The 18,871-nt window shown below is 37.2% G+C and overlaps 1 protein-coding gene across 1 annotated transcript in view; it reads left to right on the top strand.

Moving 5' to 3' along the window:
* LOC125669995 (uncharacterized) overlaps positions 1 to 18,871 on the top strand; it is a 61,006-nt gene that overhangs the window by 29,608 nt on the left and 12,527 nt on the right. Inside the window, exons 17-22 of the mRNA XM_056161350.1 lie at positions 8,958 to 9,341; positions 9,428 to 11,014; positions 12,748 to 13,629; positions 13,790 to 14,398; positions 14,730 to 15,002; positions 18,613 to 18,858. Coding sequence (XP_056017325.1) covers positions 8,958 to 9,341; positions 9,428 to 11,014; positions 12,748 to 13,629; positions 13,790 to 14,398; positions 14,730 to 15,002; positions 18,613 to 18,858 — 3,981 coding nt within the window. The remainder of the gene's footprint in view (positions 1 to 8,957; positions 9,342 to 9,427; positions 11,015 to 12,747; positions 13,630 to 13,789; positions 14,399 to 14,729; positions 15,003 to 18,612; positions 18,859 to 18,871) is intronic.

The raw sequence follows: 18,871 nt of genomic DNA on the forward strand, positions 1-18,871 counted from the left end.
CTAATCAGAAGTATCTCAAGCAATAAAATCATGCCTATCTCTAAACAGAAATATCTCAAGCAATAAAATCATGCCTATCTCTAATCAGAGGTATCTCAAGCAATAAAATCATGTCTACCTCTAAACAGAAGTATCTCAGGTTATAAAATCATGCCTATCTCTAATCAGAAGTATCTCAGGTTATAAAATCATGTCTACCTCTAAACAGAAGTATCTCAAGCAATAAAATCATGCCTATCTCTAAACAGAAGTATCTCAGGTTATAAAATCATGTCTATCTCTAAACAGAAGTATCTCAGGTTATAAAATCATGCTTCTCTAAACAGAAGTATCTCAGGTTACAAAATCATGTCTACCTCTAAACAGAAGTATCTCAAGCAATAAAATCATGCCTATCTCTAAACAGAAGTATCTCAGGTTATAAAATCATGTCTACCTCTAAACATAAGTATCTCAGGTTATAAAATCATGCCTATCTCTAAACAGAAGTATCTCAGGTTATAAAATCATGCCTGCCTCTAAACAGAGGTATCTCAAGCATTGAAATCATGCCTATCTCTAAACAGAAGTATATCAGGTTATAAAGTCATGTCTGCCTTTAAACTGAAGTTACCCATGCTAGTCATAGAAAGTCTTAAAGGATACAACGCATGTTTCTAAACTTTTTCATTTTTTCAGCAAAATTAATTCTTTTCATTTAAATGTGTTTTAAATGAAATATTTTGCGTAGTTTTCGAGTTTGAAAGCGATAAAATTCAAATCTTGCGATATGCATATTCTTTTCGCTATTTTACGCGCCGTCATATGTGCCCTCGGGTTTGAAAACATCTATTAGCCATTTCATAAACAGATTAGATTTAATGGACAAAAAACCCAATTATCACGTTAATGGCTTGTAAATAATATTGCATTAAGATGTTTTGTGCCGTGCTTGAGTGTATGGGTGTACTAGTTGTCAGTAGAAAGGATTTAGACTGAGTATTTTTCAATTTTTCGAAGGAAGGTATGAGAAGAAAGACGTGGATAATTTTTTGTTAGAGCAAGGACTTTACCTCAAAAACCGCTTGGACAGAGACCCTGATAAACTGCGAGAAAATGGATATTTCGAAGCTGTAAACACTGGAAGGCCTACTGCATACATTCTGTTTTGGTCTTCAAATTCAATACACACTCGCATCAACTGACCTTCACCTTGTAACAACATATACAATGTAACTTGTGCTATCAGTTTCTACCAACTGGTAAATTTACAAAAAAATTAATGATACAAAATAATTGAACTTTTAATTTTATAAGTAATAGAATATTGTATTTCCTAACTTTAAATTCAATTATAAAATTATTTCCTCATTGAACTCATAAAAACTTTGAAGAGTGCGTCATTATAACACCGTGCTCCCACTTCCTAACGACGTGCTGATCACAATTCATGAATAGTAATAAGATTGTTTTATCAAAATAAAATAATGTGATTTCCACTTTAAATTTGATTATTTTTATTGATTTGTGTGTGTTATTTCCTCTTTTTCTTTCTTTCCGAAATGCACCTGTGACAGTAGCTTGGCCTAGGGCCTAGTTGTCAACAATGTAATGTATTATAGGCATAATTTGTCTAGTCCAAAAATAAATAATGATTGCACTGTTTATTTTAGAAAAACAGCGCCAATTACAGATGTATAAAGGAATAACATTACCAAACAGTTTGTAGACAGTGACCAATATAAACATTATTTACTCGCAATATTGCCGATTTCATACTCGCTTTCCTCGCTATATTTGGGTATTTACATTGCTATTTGTATGGACAGGTGGCGAAAAGATATAAAACTCGGGAAGTTTGTCAACATCGATTTAAATGTTGCCCATGGTTAATGAATTAGGCCCCTAAAAGCAGAGTTTTGAATAATACCTCACAGTACTTTCACAAATCCGAAGGGCGCATGTGACGTCACTGTACCACGTGACTACCTACCTAATTAACTAGACTTTTTTTAAATCAGGGCTTAGATTTAAGTCTGTATTATTGTGGTTAATTATCACAAAATTTCGGCGAACAAACTATTAGAATTAATTACTATAAGCATAAAGAAGACGAAATTCATATAATTTTGTATACTTTGAAAACATGAGATGTGTCCTTTAACATTACTTTTTGCATAAAAAATAATATATTTTATAAGACAAATATGTAGTAATGTTCCTGCAGGATTTGAACCCATTTTTATTGTTTGCTAACATAAGACATGTAAATAGTTTGAATGAATTTATGTAGAATCTTTGATTAAAAAAAACAACCCGAAAACAAAAAACTAAATGTACACATTTTAGACTTCCCCATAATTACTGTGCCAATTTTAACAAGGCTTGCCACAAAGCTCCTTTGGGATGTAGGAGATTCAGGTTTACTTACCCCTTTTCTAAGGAAACGATTAGAAAATAGCAAAGATAGGATGCGGTAATTTATAAATTTTATCAAAGAGCAACTGGGTCACCTATGACAGAATTTCAATACTGGTAAGCTTCCTTATGTATAAAAAAAAAAAAAAGAAAGAAAAGAAATTACCCACAAAGAGGGTTCTCTTAGGTACATTTGTAAGGATGGGGCCTCAATAAGGGTGCAAAGTTTTGCACAAGAATTCTTCGATAGAAAACTTTGAAGAGAAAATGACTGCAATTTGTCAAAACAATATAGTCAAAACTGCCATAGCGACCCACTGTATTAAGCGACTCACTGTCGTATGTGACCATAAAAAGTTCCCCCCCCAAGACGTTACTCTATATATTGTACCTGTATTAAACGACCACCCGTCTGACGTGACCAACGACCATGATTTTTACAACCTTTTTGTGTATTTTCACGAAATTTTACCTCTATTTAACGACTGTACATTTTTCGATTACAATGTGATTACTACTTTCGATTTCGGTTTAGCCGACTATCCTGGGAATTATCGCCCCTAACACTTTAGTTTTCAAACGCACGACTATTCTGGGAATTCTCGCCCCTAACACTTTCGTTTTAATACGCACAGTTTGGCGATGATATTGTTTAGTTGGCCCTCTGAATAAATTATTATACCCAAGCTGTCAACATGCAGTGTTGTGTGTGGTTAATTAATAAAACCCAAGTTGTTGTTTATTTAACAAAATCAAGGATCAGGGAATCAAGGCCGGTGTAGCCTATTTGAAAGTGTGAATTTCGACAAACTTTAAGAAGTGCCGGGTAGGCTAGATTGAAAATGAAAATCTACCACTTGTTATACCATTATGTTCAACAGAGTAAAAAATTTGCCTGATTGCGATATAAATCAGGTAAATTTTTTGCTTAGGACTGAAATTTTAAACAGAGTATTCGCAGTTTTCCTGCATGAGATACTCGAGGTTTCCAGAATAATGACCGAAACTAGCGGCTCACTTCGACATGTCCCAAGTATTTGACACGTCTGAGTTCAAGAAAATTGCCTGCATTAGTTCTAAGCTTAAAAGATTTGCTGTGCATGTACAATGGATATTGTGATTTATTTAATGTTTCTCAAATTGAATAACATTTTTCCAGCATGTACACATGTATTGTACAAAAGGAGACGCAACACTTCACCATTTGCTTTCTTACCACAAGCATTGCATTTTTTAGTTACACTGTCCAAGTGACTTTTGACTTAATTCCTTCTCTCCTCGTGGAGAATAGGGCCATGAACAAGTCCTCTCCATTTACTTCTATCCTGGGCTGATCTTGCTGCCTCTGTTCATGACCCAAAACCTAGTTCTTTCCTCTCTTTCTATTGTTCTTCTCCACGTTTCCTTCGGTCTTCCTCTCTTTCTTTTTCCTTCTGGTGTCCAACTAAGGGCTACATATGGGTGTGTTCTTTTATCCATCCGTAGCACATGTCCAATCCACTGCCATCTACGTGTTTTTATCATAGTGCTGATCTTTGCTACTCCTGCTATCTCTCTAACTGCTACATCTGATATTTTCATTGGCCAGTAGATCTTTAAGATTTTCCTAAGACGTTTGTGCTGGAAGGTATCTACAAGTTTTTCGTCCCCTTTTGTCATTTTCCAGGTCTCACTGCCATACAATAACACAGCTATTACATTTGAGCTGAAGAGCTTCATTTTTGTTTTTCTGTTGAGTTGGTTATTGCTCCAGATCTTGCGTAGCTTATGGAATGCTACTCTTGCATGGCCAATTCTTCTTCTTATATCTTCATTAGTACCTCCTGTCTTGCTTACTGTTGCTCCGAGGTAAATGAACTCATCCACATCGTTTATGTTGTTCCCATTGATGGTTATTGGTGTGATGTTTGCAGTATTTAGACGCATAACTTTGGTTTTTCCTGTATTGATTTTTAAACCTGTTCTAGCTGCATATCTGTTTAGAGAGTTCAGTTTTTGTTGTATTTGATCTTTGCTGCTGGATAATAAAGCGATGTCGTCTGCAAAATCTAGATCGTCTAATTTTGTTGTCATATTCCATCTTATACCTGAGTTGTTATCTGCTGTTGTCTTTTTCATTATCCAGTCAACTACCAGGAGGAACAAGAAACCCGACATGTTGCATCCTTGTTTGACACCAGATTTAACATTAAACCATTCTGTTGTACCATTCCCATCAACAACTGCGCATTCACTGTCTTCATACATTAATTTAACCATACTGATTATTACGTCTGGTATTCCATAAGATTTCATGATCTTCCAAAGGGTTTCCCTGTGTACGCTGTCGAAGGCTTTTTCAAAATTGACGAAGCATAGATAGAGGTTGGAGTTCCATTCTATAGCTTGTTCTAGAATATTACGTAGGACAAATATCTGTTCCGTAGTGCCTCTTCCTGCCCTGAATCCAGCTTGTTCAATTCTCAAATGTCTGTCTACACCAAGTACAATTCTTTTTATTATTATTTTCCCCATTATTTTGGCAGTTGTTGCTATTAGTGTGATTCCTCTCCAATTTCCACAGTTTGTCAGGTCACCTTTCTTTGCTAACTTTATTATAAGTCCCCTTCTCCAATCTTTGGGAGCTTTTCCAGTTGTCCAGACAATGTTGTATAGTTTGTGTAGTTCCTTGACAGTTGTTTCTATGTCTGATTTCAATATTTCTACAGTGATGTTATCTACACCTGGAGCTTTGCCTAATTTCATTTCTTTCAATGCTCTCCTTATCTCATCTTCTGTTGGTGGACCTGTTTCTATGTCTAATTCGATGGACTCCCCTGTTAGTATTTCAGCAGGATCAATAGGGTCTGGTCTATTTAACACTTCGCTGAAGTGTTCCATCCATCTTTTTCTTATATCTTCCTCTTTAGTCAAGAGATTTCCTTCCTTGTTTTTTACTGCCTCAACAGTTTTTGGACGTTCGTTGCACAATAATTTGGTTACATCATATACAGTTTTCATGTTTCCGATGTTTGCTGCCTCTTGTGCCTCATTCGCCATGTCGTCTACCCATTGTCGTTTGTCTTTTCTAAAACTTCTTTTCACCTCTTTGTCTTTGTCCCCATACTTTTCTTTTAGTCTAGCTCTTAATCTCTCTGATCTTGCACTTTCTACTTTGCCCTTTAGAACTCGCCTCTCTTCTACCTTTTTCCAACTGCCCTGGCTTATCCATTCCTGGTTTTTTCTTTTTCTATACCCAAGTACGTTTATGGCAGTTTCATTATATGCAGTTTTAATGTTGTTCCATCTTTCCTCTATATCATCAGGATTGGGACCTATGGTGTTGTCTTCACTGAGTGCATTAAATCTATTCCTCAGTTCTATTTGGAATTGTTTCCGAACTTCTGGTACCTTAAGTTTGCATGTCTCGAATCTTGTTGAAGATGTTGGTTTCTTTCCTATTTTGTGCAGTTTAAGCATTACTTTTGTGATGACTAAATTGTGGTCAGATCCGACATCTGCACCTCGGTGTGCTCTGACATCCAATACAGATCTTTTAAAGCGCCCATTGACTGCTACATGGTCTATCTGATTCTTGTGTTGACCATTTGGTGAAGTCCATGTCTTCTTGTGTATGTCTTTATGTTTAAACATTGTTGAAGATATTGCCAAGTTGTTGATGGCACAAAATGATGCAAATCTTTCTCCATTATCGTTCCTTTCCGAGTGTAAACCATACTTTCCAACAATTCCATCCTCTCCTTCCTGTTTGTTACCTACTTTTGCATTAGTATCGCCAGTTAGAATTATAATATCATGGCGTGGAGTGTTGTCTATGACTCCCTGTAGTTGTTCGTAAAAATTATCTTTTGATTCCTCGTCTGCATCATTGGTAGGTGCATACACTTGTATTAATGTTGTTTTTTATATAGTTTGACCAGAACCTGGCAGTTATGATGCGGTCGTTAATGGGTGCCCATTCGTATAATGTCTTGGCTTTCTCCTTTGATATAGCAATAGCAACTCCATTACTGTAATGGTTATCTTTCCTTCCAGAATACAGTATCATTTCACCTGTCTGGGTTCTGATTATTCCAGAATCTGTCCATCTACATTCGCTTATTCCAAGTATATCTAGGTGGTATCTCTTCATTTCTGCTATTACTTGTGCGGTTTTTCCAATGGAGTACATAGTTCTTACGTTCCATGATCCCAACCTGACGATGTTTTTGGGGCTTGCTAGCATATCCCTCTGTCCGCGAACTTCCTTTCGGCTTTGGCCTGTAGACATCATGCTTGCATCTCAGTCCGCTATGAAATCATCCTTTGGAGTATGCTCGATAGCTATGCTTACCCCACGACTTCTTATTGACTTGTTCATAGTTTCCGTAATCAACTTCTTTTTATGAGGTCGGGTGATTAGCCCTACTCTCAACCTCGTTGAGGTGGTTTTTCTGTTGGGGTTTTCCTTCCCTTAGATGACGGTCTTTTTAAGACTATTGGATGCCATCCCCCAGGTTTTACATCGGAGTGTCCTTCTCCTAGGTAAGCTGCCATCCCTGGTTGCGAATCTCACCTATCCGGGTTTTACATCGGAGGTTTCCTTCTCCTAGACAGATAATCATCCCTGATTATCGACATCATGTCTTGCCGGCTATATTCCCATAGCTGGGGCAAGGTTGATGAGTGCTAGGACGTGTCCACATGCCGGTGGGCCTACACACTGCATATATGGGGCCCTTGCTGCTCCCAGATCCCCATTAGTTTGGCCTGGTCCCGAGAGAGGCCAGTATCCGTGTGCTGCCAACGTGGAGGCACTAATGGAGTCTTGGTAATGTAGAGGCTATGTACTGACAGGAGAGGCTGACGCACTCGGCTCTCTTTTCGCAAAAGGATGCTAGTCAACAGCAAATACATGCACTAGACGCATATCACTACCCTGTGGTATATACCACCAACACACACACTGTCCAAGTAGGCTATACATAAATACCGTTTACAACAAAGTGTTTATAAGTTTTAGAAAATTACTACCCTGTGGTATATACCACCAACACACACACTGTCCAAGTAGGCTATACATAAATACCGTTTACAACAAAGTGTTTATAAGTTTTAGAAAATTTACTTGCAGTTCATAAATAATTTTTAAATCTCATGTAAATGTGTAATATGAAATGCATGCAAAGTTTATCATTCTTAAATAGATTAAATGTAATTTTTGATGAATAAAAAATTATGATACAACACATCGTATTCTAGATTTTTAACTACAGTGTATTATTAATTTTATTTTACAACTATTAAAACCGAACTTGATATTCTTAATGATAAATTCCAAATACATGTAGTCATTTTCTCCATTGTACAAATTATTTGCGAAATTTTATCCATTAACTGCGGAAAATAGGCAACCTGTATTAAGAGACCACCTGTCATATGTGACCTTTTTTCCATTCTCCATTGGATGGTCTCTTAATACAGGTTTGACTGTACAAACATCTTAAGGTCAACCGAATCTCCCGTTTGATGGTTCCTGAACCAGAAAGAGGCCTTTAATAATTACTTAGAGAGTTCATGATTAACTCCTCACACAGTTAAAAAGCTAAGGCCTTTGTAAACAACATTTTGATTCTCAACAGTTTTCTGCATTTCTTTAATTTTTGAAAAAATTACAATGTTAATGAACTTAGACAACTTGGAGAAGATATATTACACACAGAATAAAATTACAATGTTAATGAACTTACGGAGAAGATATATTACACACAGAATAAAATTACAATGTTAATGAACTTAGACAACTTGGGAGAAGATATATTACACACAGAATAAAATTACAATGTTAATGAACTTAGACAACTTGGAGAAGATATATTACACACAGAATAAAATTACAATGTTAATGAACTTAGACAACTTGGAGAAGATATATTACACACAGAATAAAATTACGATGTTAATGAACTTAGACAACTTGGGAGAAGATATATTACACACAGAATTCTTGGTTTGTTTATCTACCTCCTTTCACAACTTCCAAGATAGGACCTTTTATTCATATGATGCAAAAGAAAATTATGTCGCAGCTTGATGGTATCTGATACTCTTTTCAGTAAAGTTGTACAATTCAAGAAAACACTCTACATAAGTTTGTGATGGGCGTATTATATACTGGTAAGAAAACACCCTACATACAGCTGTGATGGGCGTATTATATACTGTTAAGAAAACACCCTACATACAGCTGTGATGGGCGTATTATATACTGTTAAGTTAACACCCTACATACAGCTGTGATGGGCGTATTATATACTGTTAAGAAAACGCCCTACATACAGCTGTGATGGGCGTATTCTGCACTGTTTCTGGTACTTTTGTGGCTCAGTTGGACTGTTGTTTGGAAATGTATGTTATCATCTACGTACTGTTGTCCCACATTGACCAGCAGTCAAAAGAAATCTTCTACTAATCTGTTTCATTCTCTTTCCTTCAAAAATGATTGAAGCGCTTTGCATTGTTCATGCATTGTATCTAAGTATTCATTTTATATTAATTGTTTTTACTATCAATCCTTTTAGAAAACTCTAACAATGAAGTCAATGGAGGAAAGGATGAATACTCTGTCGGATGAGAATTTCCATTTGGAGCACCAACTTCAAATTCAGAATAGAAAGGTCAAAGAATACCAGTCGGAACTAGATGAAGTCCGAAAAGAAGCAGAGGGAGGCCAGGAAAATGTCACACAAGTAGAAAAGTTGAATTCAGCCAATGAGCAGTTAGGGTCAGAGGTCAAGGAATTGAGGTCATCCAATGAAGATCTCAAGACAGAGGTTGAGAGACTGAAGTCAGTCAATAGTGAACAGGTGCTGGAGATAGAGAAGTTGAGAACATTCAATGATGAACTGAAAGAACATCAGGCAACAGTGGAAGTCCTCAACAATAAAGTGCATGAATTTGAGAAGGTAGATAAAATTTCAGTAATGCATATGTTAAACGTCAGTAACTAAGTAAATGTATGTGTATATTTACATGTATTTTTTTTTTGCAGACCATTAAGGTTTTTGAAGAAACTGTTGAAGAATTTCAAGTTGAGAATAAACAGCTTCAGGGTGCTTTGGAGGAGAAGACTCAGAAAATGGAAGAATTGAGAGCCACGGCAGAATCCAAGGCAGACAACTGTAATGTCATCCAGGAGATGCAGCAAAAAATTGTATTGATGGAGGAAGAAATTAAAAAATACATCTCAGAAAAAGAGACACTTCAAGTGAAGACGCAACATCTGGAAGATGCTTTGGTTGAAGCGAGAAAAAGTCTTGTTGATGCAAAGAATGTTAAAGAAGAAGAGGAAGAGATGGAAGATGTGAGGATTCTGCTTGAGAAGGCAAATGGGAAAATTACGGAGTTGGAAGAAAAGGTAGAAGAACAGATAGAAGAAATAAAAAGACTGTCCACAATGACTGAAGAAAAACAAAGTGAGCTAAAAAACCAGATCAAAGATAAGGATTGTGACTTGGACAGACTAAAAGAAAGTCATTGTCAGAGTGAAAGAACACAGGCAGAAAGAATACAGGAACTAGAGACCGAGTTACAACAGACAATATCGAAACATACAGAGGAACTGAGTGTGGTCAGGAGAGAAACGGTAGAATCTATAGAGAGAGATAAGTCTGTAGAAAGAGACACATCTATAGAGAGAGAGGATTGTGTGAGGTGTAGGAAGAGAGAGACTGAATGTGTGCAGAAAGTGGATAAAAGTGTTCATGTCTGTGTAGAGGAGGACTCTTTGGAAAACTTATCTACAGAGAGGTTTAAAAATGATGAGGAAAAAGTGAGATTAGAGGAGAAAATTAGGGAGTTGGAGGAAAAGATAGCTATGATGGAACAGGAGAAAGAAATTCTGAAAGATCCTACAGAGCTGATGGAACAATTTCAAAATATTGTGGAGGTGATGAAAAGGGAGCATGCCAAAGAAATGGACAAAATGCAGGAGGAGTATAAATCTCAACCAGATAAAAACATTATGGAGGAATTGGAACAGCTGCGAAGTCGGTGTGAAGAATTAGCTCAGACTGTGAATGAGAAAGACATTATATGCCAAGAGCTTAAGGAAGCTGTGACTAAAAAGGAGTCCCTGTGTGTAGAACTGCACGACAAGATCATGCAGAATGAGAATTCATCAGGACAGGTTAAGGAGAGAGATGGTGTGAATTGCCAGACATATGCAGAAAATGATTCTCAGAAGTGTGCAGAAACTGATTCTCAGAAAGTACTGGAATTAGAGAAAGAAGTAGGAAGACTCCAAGAGTGTACATGTAAATTGAAAGAGGAAAATGAAGACATTAAAAGACAGAATTCAATTATTTCAAACCTACAGCATGAAATAAATAACCTTCAAAGTCAGTTGAATGAGAACGAAAGCAAAATTAGTAATCTTCAGGTAGAAAATGAGAGACTTCTTGATTGTGCCAAAACGACTCGCTCAGTGAGACACAGGTCTGAGAGCTCCAGTTGTACAAGTCAAGCACACTCAGAAAGCATGGACTACACCGAGATGTGCGAGAGGCTGTCCATGGAGAATATTTCTCTTCAGGAGCGTGTGGAGGAGTTTCAGGATCAGATGAAAAACTACCAACAGGTGAGTTGACAAAGGTGCACGGATAAATTTTGAATGATCTTATCTTTGCATCTTAAAATGTGAAAAACCGGTGATTTATATACTGTAAAATGTGAAACACCGGTGATTTATATACTGTAAAATGTGAACCACTGGTGATTTATATACTGTAAATTGTGAAACACCGGTGATTTATATACTGTAAAATGTGAAACACCGGTGATTTATATACTGTAAATTGTGAAACACCGGTGATTTATATACTGTAAAATGTGAAACACCGTGATTTATATACTGTAAATTGGGAAACACCGGTGATTTATATACTGTAAATTGGGAAATGAGAATTTATCTTAAAGAAAAATAACATATTGTCGTGATGGTAAACTTGCCTTTTAAACCATAAATGGGAAAATGAGCATCAGTAATATATCTTATCTCGTCTTTTGAAAATTTGTTGCAGATCTGTAGATGGTAAATTTGAATCTCATGGGGGTGCCTCAAATTTTTTCCCCTATGCTGTGAGTACTTAAATTATTGGAGGAGGGGGGGTTCACCCTTCACTACATGGGTTCAATTCAATACTTTCAAACTTACATTCTTATCATTCACTATTACTATAAAAAATCGGGGGATGGAGGGAGACCAGTCACCCAATATATTTTTATTTGCATATAAAAGTAACAGATATTGATCATTATATAAAAAAGGGAGGTGGGGGTGTGTGACATCCCCTCCATGATTTTATGCACTTGCCTGTTAGACTACATGTTGGCAAATATTGGGACAGTTCTAAATTAAAACCATTGCCCATATTACACATGGTAACGAATGATAGAGTTATAAAGACTTGGGTTTTTTTTATCGTACTTTTTGGGAAAATAAACAATGGAAGCAATTTGGACAAATTGGTTTTAATTTTTTGTGTGAAAGTCTCTGTTTTTTTGCTCACCTGAGCTGAAAGCTCAAGTTAGCTTTTCTGATCGCCTGTCGTCTGTCTGTAAACTTTTTACATTTTCAACTTCTTCTCCAAAACCACTGGGCCAATTTCAACCAAACTTAGCACAAAGCATTCTTTGGTGAAGGGTTTTCAAATTTGTTCAAATGAAGGGTCATGTCCCCTTCGAAGGGGAAATAATCACGAAAATGCAAAAACAGGGTGGGGTCATTTAAAAATCGTCTTCTCAAAAACCACTGGGCCAGAAGAGCTGAAATTTACGTGAAAGCTTTCTGACAAAGTGCAGATTCAAATGTGTTAAGATTATGGCCCCCGGGGGTAGGATGGGACCACAATAGGAGATAAAAATTTTACATGCAAATATATATGGAAATTTTTTAAAGATCTTTTCAAGAACCACTGGGTCAGAAAAGTAGAAATTTACATGAAGCTTCCTGACATTGTGCAGATTCAAGTTTGTTAAAATCATGGCCCATGGGGGTAGGATGGGGGCCACAATAGGGGATCAAAGTTTTACATACAAATATATAGGGAAAATCATTAAAAATCTTCTGAAGAAGAATCACTGGGCCAGAAAAAGTTTACATTTACATGAAAGTTTCCTGACATAGTGCAGATTCAAGTTTGTTAAAATCATGGCCCTTGGGGTAGGATGGGGCCACAATAGGGATCAAAGTTTTACATGTGAATATATAAGGAAAATCTTGAAATATGGGTTGAGGTAACTCAGATTAGTGATGTGGCCCATGGACCTCTTGTTTTATGGTGTGTTACTAATGATTATGTCTTCTTGTAGGAAGTGGAATTTTTAGAGGACAATCTTAAGGAGGCCCAGGAGGAAAACCGGGTGTCACGTGACAAAGTGTGGGAACTGGAGGAGAAGCTGATATCTCAGACGAGTTCCTCTGAGTTTAGACTGAGTCAAGAAACACAGACTGACGACCTCACTGCAGACAAACAGTTTGAGGAACACGCCTCACAGACTGACGTACAGGGAGATCTAGTGTTTGAGCCACAGACTGACATACAGGGAGATCTAGTGTTAGAGCTACAGACTGATGTACAGGGAGATCTAGTGTTAGAGTCACAGACTGACGTACAGGGAGATCTAGTGTTAGAGTCACAGACTGACGTACAGGGAGATCTAGTGTTAGAGTCACAGAGGACTGACATTGATGTTAGCAATACAAAGGAAGAACTCCAGCTGTTGTTGGAGGAGAATGTGAGTCTAAAGGAAAAGTTGTCCTCATTGGAAGAGGAGGCAAGGAAACAGGAGGATCAGGAACAGAGCAAATCCCACAAGGAGGAAGCTCTGGTGCAGGAGTTCATGTCTCTGAAAGGAATCCACGAGGAACTGGAGGAAAGATTTCAGGATGTGACCAAGAACTGGGAGGATGCCGAGGAGAAGGTGTTAGAACTTCAGCAATTTCTGGAAGAAACAAAGGAACAGGTGGTCAACCTGACTACAAAGCATGGGGAGTCCCAAGAGGAGATTCAGAATTATCAGAGAAAAATTGAAACTTTACAGGTTAAGGTGTCGGATCTCACTGACCTGACAGAACGTAATGATGCATCCTGTCAGGGACTGGAAACAGAAATCCAGACACTGAGAGACGAAAAAGAAAATTTACAGTCTGCCCTGGCAGAGAGGGAGAAGCGGGTATCGAATCTAGAACAGGTATAACATCCAAGAAATGAAGAAAATCTTACCTTTTGAAAACTATCGTAAATATTTGATTTTTAATTTCTATATTGTACATGTATGTATGCAGTGCATGTCATAAGTATTAATGTAATGAATAAGACTATGTAAAGACATTCTTTCTTTTGAATTCTAGCAAATAAGTTTATTAGAAGAAACCCAAAGGGAATTTCAGTGTGAACTTGAGAAACTAGAAGGAGAAAAGACATCATTAGAAGAAACTGTTTTGAACCAATCAAAATGGACATTAAACGATGACCAGAAGTTAAGTCATGAGAAAGAAGTGGGAAATCTTGAAGAAAAAATTGAGACACTGTCGTGTGAAAATGGTAAACTAACAGCAGAAGTGGAAGAGAAAATGATAGAATATGCCAAACAGCAAGAGATTCTGCAGACACGGTGGGAGCGTTTGTCAGAAATTTCAGAGGAGAACAGCAGCCTGCAGGAGGCCCTGGAAGAGGGGAAGCAGACACTGGCATCTGTCACTGAAGAGGTGCACACTCTGAAACTGAGGAACATGCAGCTGGAATCCACAGTGAGAGAAAAGGAGAATGATTTAGCAGACGCACAGGACCAGCATCAGTTCCTGCAGGCAGAGGTGGAACGCCTGAAGTCAGAGATCGAATCCACAGTGAGAGAAAAGGAGAATGATTTAGCAGATGCACATGGCCAGCATCAGTTCCTGCAGGCAGAGATGGAACACCTGAAATCCGAGATTCAGAGTTTGAATGAGGCACTTCAACAGGTACACTGTAAAAATGGATTTCAGCAATTTTTTAAAAAATTTACTATTTCTCTATTTGTACGAAATTCATTTTCTGCCTTTTGATTGGTTGGCAGGGAACATACTTATATGAATGTCATGATATATTGTTATAGACATACTTTTTGAATGTTTGTTAATATTTGCAAAGACCAAGAATATGCTACACAGCTATTCAATATATGGTGAATTAAACTTTAGAAAAAAGGGTTTAAATTTCTTCAGAAAAATATCTATTTGTATGAAGATAAGCACGTGTGTTGATACTCCTGTTGATGTATGTAGAACCTTTCTGTCTTACTTGACTGTGTAGATGTCGGAACAAAGTGTCAGCAGATCCAGGCAAGAAGAATTGGAAACCAAGATCAACGAGAAGGAATCTGCAATCAACCTGCTGAAGAATCAGGTTCAGTCAATGGAGCATGAAATAAGAACAAGTGGGGAAAAACATAGACATGCCATCATCTCTATTCAAGAGGAGTTAGGGGGGAAAATGACAGAGAAAAATAAGGAAATTCTCTCACTTCAGACCCAGATTGAATCTCTCTCATGTCAGCTGGAGGAAAATGAGACCAAACTTAAAGATGTAAGTAACTAAGATTGAAACTGTCTCTTGGTGTGACAGTTTCTTCAAACCCTGTCAAGAATTATCCATCTTTGCCTGGGTTTACGTTTTGCACTGACGAGTCAGAGTTAGAGGAATGTCAGTCGCAGTTTGTAATGTACAGTTACACCACAAAACACTTCACACCGTCACAGCACACAAAACACTTCACACCGTCACAACACCACAAAACACTTCACACTGTCACAACACCACAAAACACTTCACACCGTCACAACACCACAAAACACTTCACACCGTCACAACACCACAAAACACTTCACACCGGTACAGTTACACCACAAAACACTTCACACTGTCACAACACCACAAAACACTTCACACCGGTACAGTTACACCACAAAACACTTCACACTGGTACAACACCACAAAACACTTCACACCGGTACAATTACACCACAAAACACGTCACACCGTCACAACACCACAAAACACTTCACACCAGTACAACACTACAAAACACTTCACACCGTCACAACACCACAAAACACTTCACACCAGTACAGTTACATCACAAAACACGTCACACTGTCACAACACCACAAAACACTTCACACCGGTACAGTTACAGTACCCGCAACGTTATTCTTGACATTCCTATCCTGCTCTATCGTGCGTGTATCATATCGTATCATGCATGTATCCTATCGTATCGTGCGTGTATCCTATCCTATCCTATTGTGTATCAGGTTTTCCGTTTTCTAATGTGTTTTGCGTTTATTAGGTCTATCGTGTATCGTGTTTTTCGTGTATCAGGTTTTCTGTTTATCGTGAAAATTGTTTATCGTGTAGCTTCGGAAACTATCGGGATCGTATATAAAATCTAATGAAAAAGTACGATACTTTCCGAAACCTTTATTCGTTTTGTTAAAGAAGCTATTTTTAGGAATCGAGGAAAGATGGAATATTTGAAGGAGAACATAAAGTTGTCGATTTTAAGGCAGAAGAAGAGCTATTTGTCTGTCCAGAGAGAGTGAAAATTTATCAAAATTTAATTCTAAGTAGTCTGGAAAGTAGGCAGTGGTCTGTTGAGCAAACTGAGGACAGTAAATCTGAAAGCTCCTTCATCTGAAGTTCATAAACATTTGTTTGTCTAGAAACAATTATTTGTAATTAACACTAACAGAAAAATAGGGAGTTCCAATTTGAAAGGAAAATCAGTAAATTACATTGTTTATCACATACACATATATTTTAATAATGGTTCTTTTTCTTCCGATTTTTTTCACCTGTATGCTACTTATATAGCAACTGCTGATCTTGTGCACATCCTTATATCTGATTTTGTGTATCACCCGTGTTTTGACAGCTAACATTCACAGGGACATTGTATTTCACACATTTAGAAGATTAAGTTTAAAAAGGGTGCAAGGGTGTTGCATCCCCCAAAATTCTGCTCAACTGGGCACGATTCCGCTGTCATCGTTTTTTTTTTTTTTTTACTTGTACATGTACACATGTACCAATAGTCGTACATGTACGTGTAGATACTGGAAATTTATGTTGGTTTTGATGATTATTTGAATTTTTTACACACTAAGTGTTTCAAAATTGCGAATTTAAAACAAGCCAGGTTTTGTTTATGTTTTTTGAAACAGTTTATTTATGTTTTGTTAACAAAATATCAAATCAAATAAATATGTTCCAATTACTTATAACTATCAATTATCATTCATAGTGTAAAAATATCTAACAGGTGTAGTGCCGTTGATTTTTTTAAAGCGGTCGTTATGAAAATAACTTGAGATGTTGAATGAGCCGTGAACTTAGAGCTTGATGCAAAATAACCCCCTCCTCGCTACACACACAATATTTCTTGGTTTTATTTCATATTCAAGGCAATATACATTAGCATAAGAGAGCTACTGAAGCATGATATCACTAGATTATATTACATTTAGTTAATTCCCTGTATAATTTATATATTAAACATTAGGTGACAATATAAGTTTTAGAATCATTATATATTCATATAGATATCAAATAATGAATTCAATGCAGTATATATTTTATTTTATTTTTATTTTTAGCTGTGATGGCATAAAAAAACAAAACAAATAAAATAAAAAAAAACAACGTACGACCGTGGATTAAAGAAATTATATGGTACAAAACTGATCAATGTTTTAAACAAATGTTACCGCAACTGGGACAGGTAACTGATAGTCATCCCGCGATGAGAACGTGGTTTTCCTTAGTTACCTATAGATTACCGCGTTAGATTTTTCCCATCGCGAGAACGCGGAAAACAAGAAATCCGCGTTGTCCGTAATGTAGGTATATAATGAACATTGAGATCCTTCAATATTATTATCAACATAATGTAATTATGTTGTAGGTATCAAAATTTCGTTCTAGCTAAATCGTTTCTAAATTTACAACATTTCTAGCAGGTTTTCCGTTTATCGTGAAGATCGTTTATCAGGTTTTGCGTTTATCAAGTTTATCGTGTATCCTATCGTATCGTGCGTGTATCCTATCCTATCGTGCATGTATCCTATCCTATCGTGCGTGTATCCTATCTTATCGTGCGTGTATCGTGTCCTATCGTTTATCATGTGAAGAATAATGTTGCGGGTACTGTATACCACAAAACACTTCACACTGTCACAACACCACAAAACACTTCACACCGGTACACCACAAAACACTTCACACTGTCACAACACCACAAAACACTTCACACTGTCACAACACCACAAAACACTTCACACCGGTACACCACAAAACACTTCACACTGTCACAACACCACAAAACACTTCACACTGTCACAACACCACAAAACACTTCACACCGGTACACCACAAAACACTTCACACTGTCACAACACCACAAAACACTTCACACTGTCACAACACCACAAAACACTTCACACTCACAACACCACAAAACACTTCACACCGTCACAACACCACAAAACACTTCACACTGTCACAACACCACAAAACACGTCACACCGTCACAACACCACAAAACACTTCACACTGTCACAACACTACAAAACACTTCACACTGTCAATGTCACAACACCACAAAACATGTCACACTGTCACAACACCACAAAACACTTCACACTGTCACAACACCACAAAACACTTCACACCGGTACAGTTACACCACAAAACACTTCACACCGTCACAACACCACAAAACACTTCACACCGGTACAGGTACACCACAAAACACTTCACACCGTCACAACACACAAAACACTTCACACCAGTACCACATCATAAAATACTTCACACCGGTACAACACCACAAAACACTTCACACCGTCTCATAAATTACGGAGGTAGTATTGAAATATTTTAAGTTAATTAGGCGTATTTATTTTGATAAATTGCATAGGCATTTTAAAATGATTGAACTAGAACATTTATTTACTATATTTACTTGGGTTATCATTAAGGTCCACAAGCTTCTTGTGCTGTTAAATATGGTGCGTTATTTGTATCTGCTGATATTCTTGTGTATAAGTTTGACCTTTACATACGCCTACTTAACGGTGTACACTTGTATGTCTGAACGATTAAAAGCATCCAAACTTTCTTGTTTTAAACATATCAGAACATTCCAAATGCTGTGCAAGAGGAACTACAGGCAAAAATTGAAGAGAAAAACAAAGAACTGACCTCCCTTCAGACTCAGCTCGAGACTCTCCGAGTTCAGTCAGAGAAGGAAGGAGTGCAGGAACTCCAGTACACTATATCAGAGCTGGAGGTCAAAGTTCAAAACTACAGTCACAGATGTTGTAATCTGGAGCAGTTGGTGGAAAAATTACAGTCTGGGGTTCATGTTCCTCAGACTCTGCAGGTATTATAACTAA

Source organism: Ostrea edulis, chromosome 4 (assembly GCF_947568905.1).
Source record: "Ostrea edulis chromosome 4, xbOstEdul1.1, whole genome shotgun sequence".
Taxonomy (NCBI): Eukaryota; Metazoa; Mollusca; class Bivalvia; order Ostreida; family Ostreidae; genus Ostrea; species Ostrea edulis.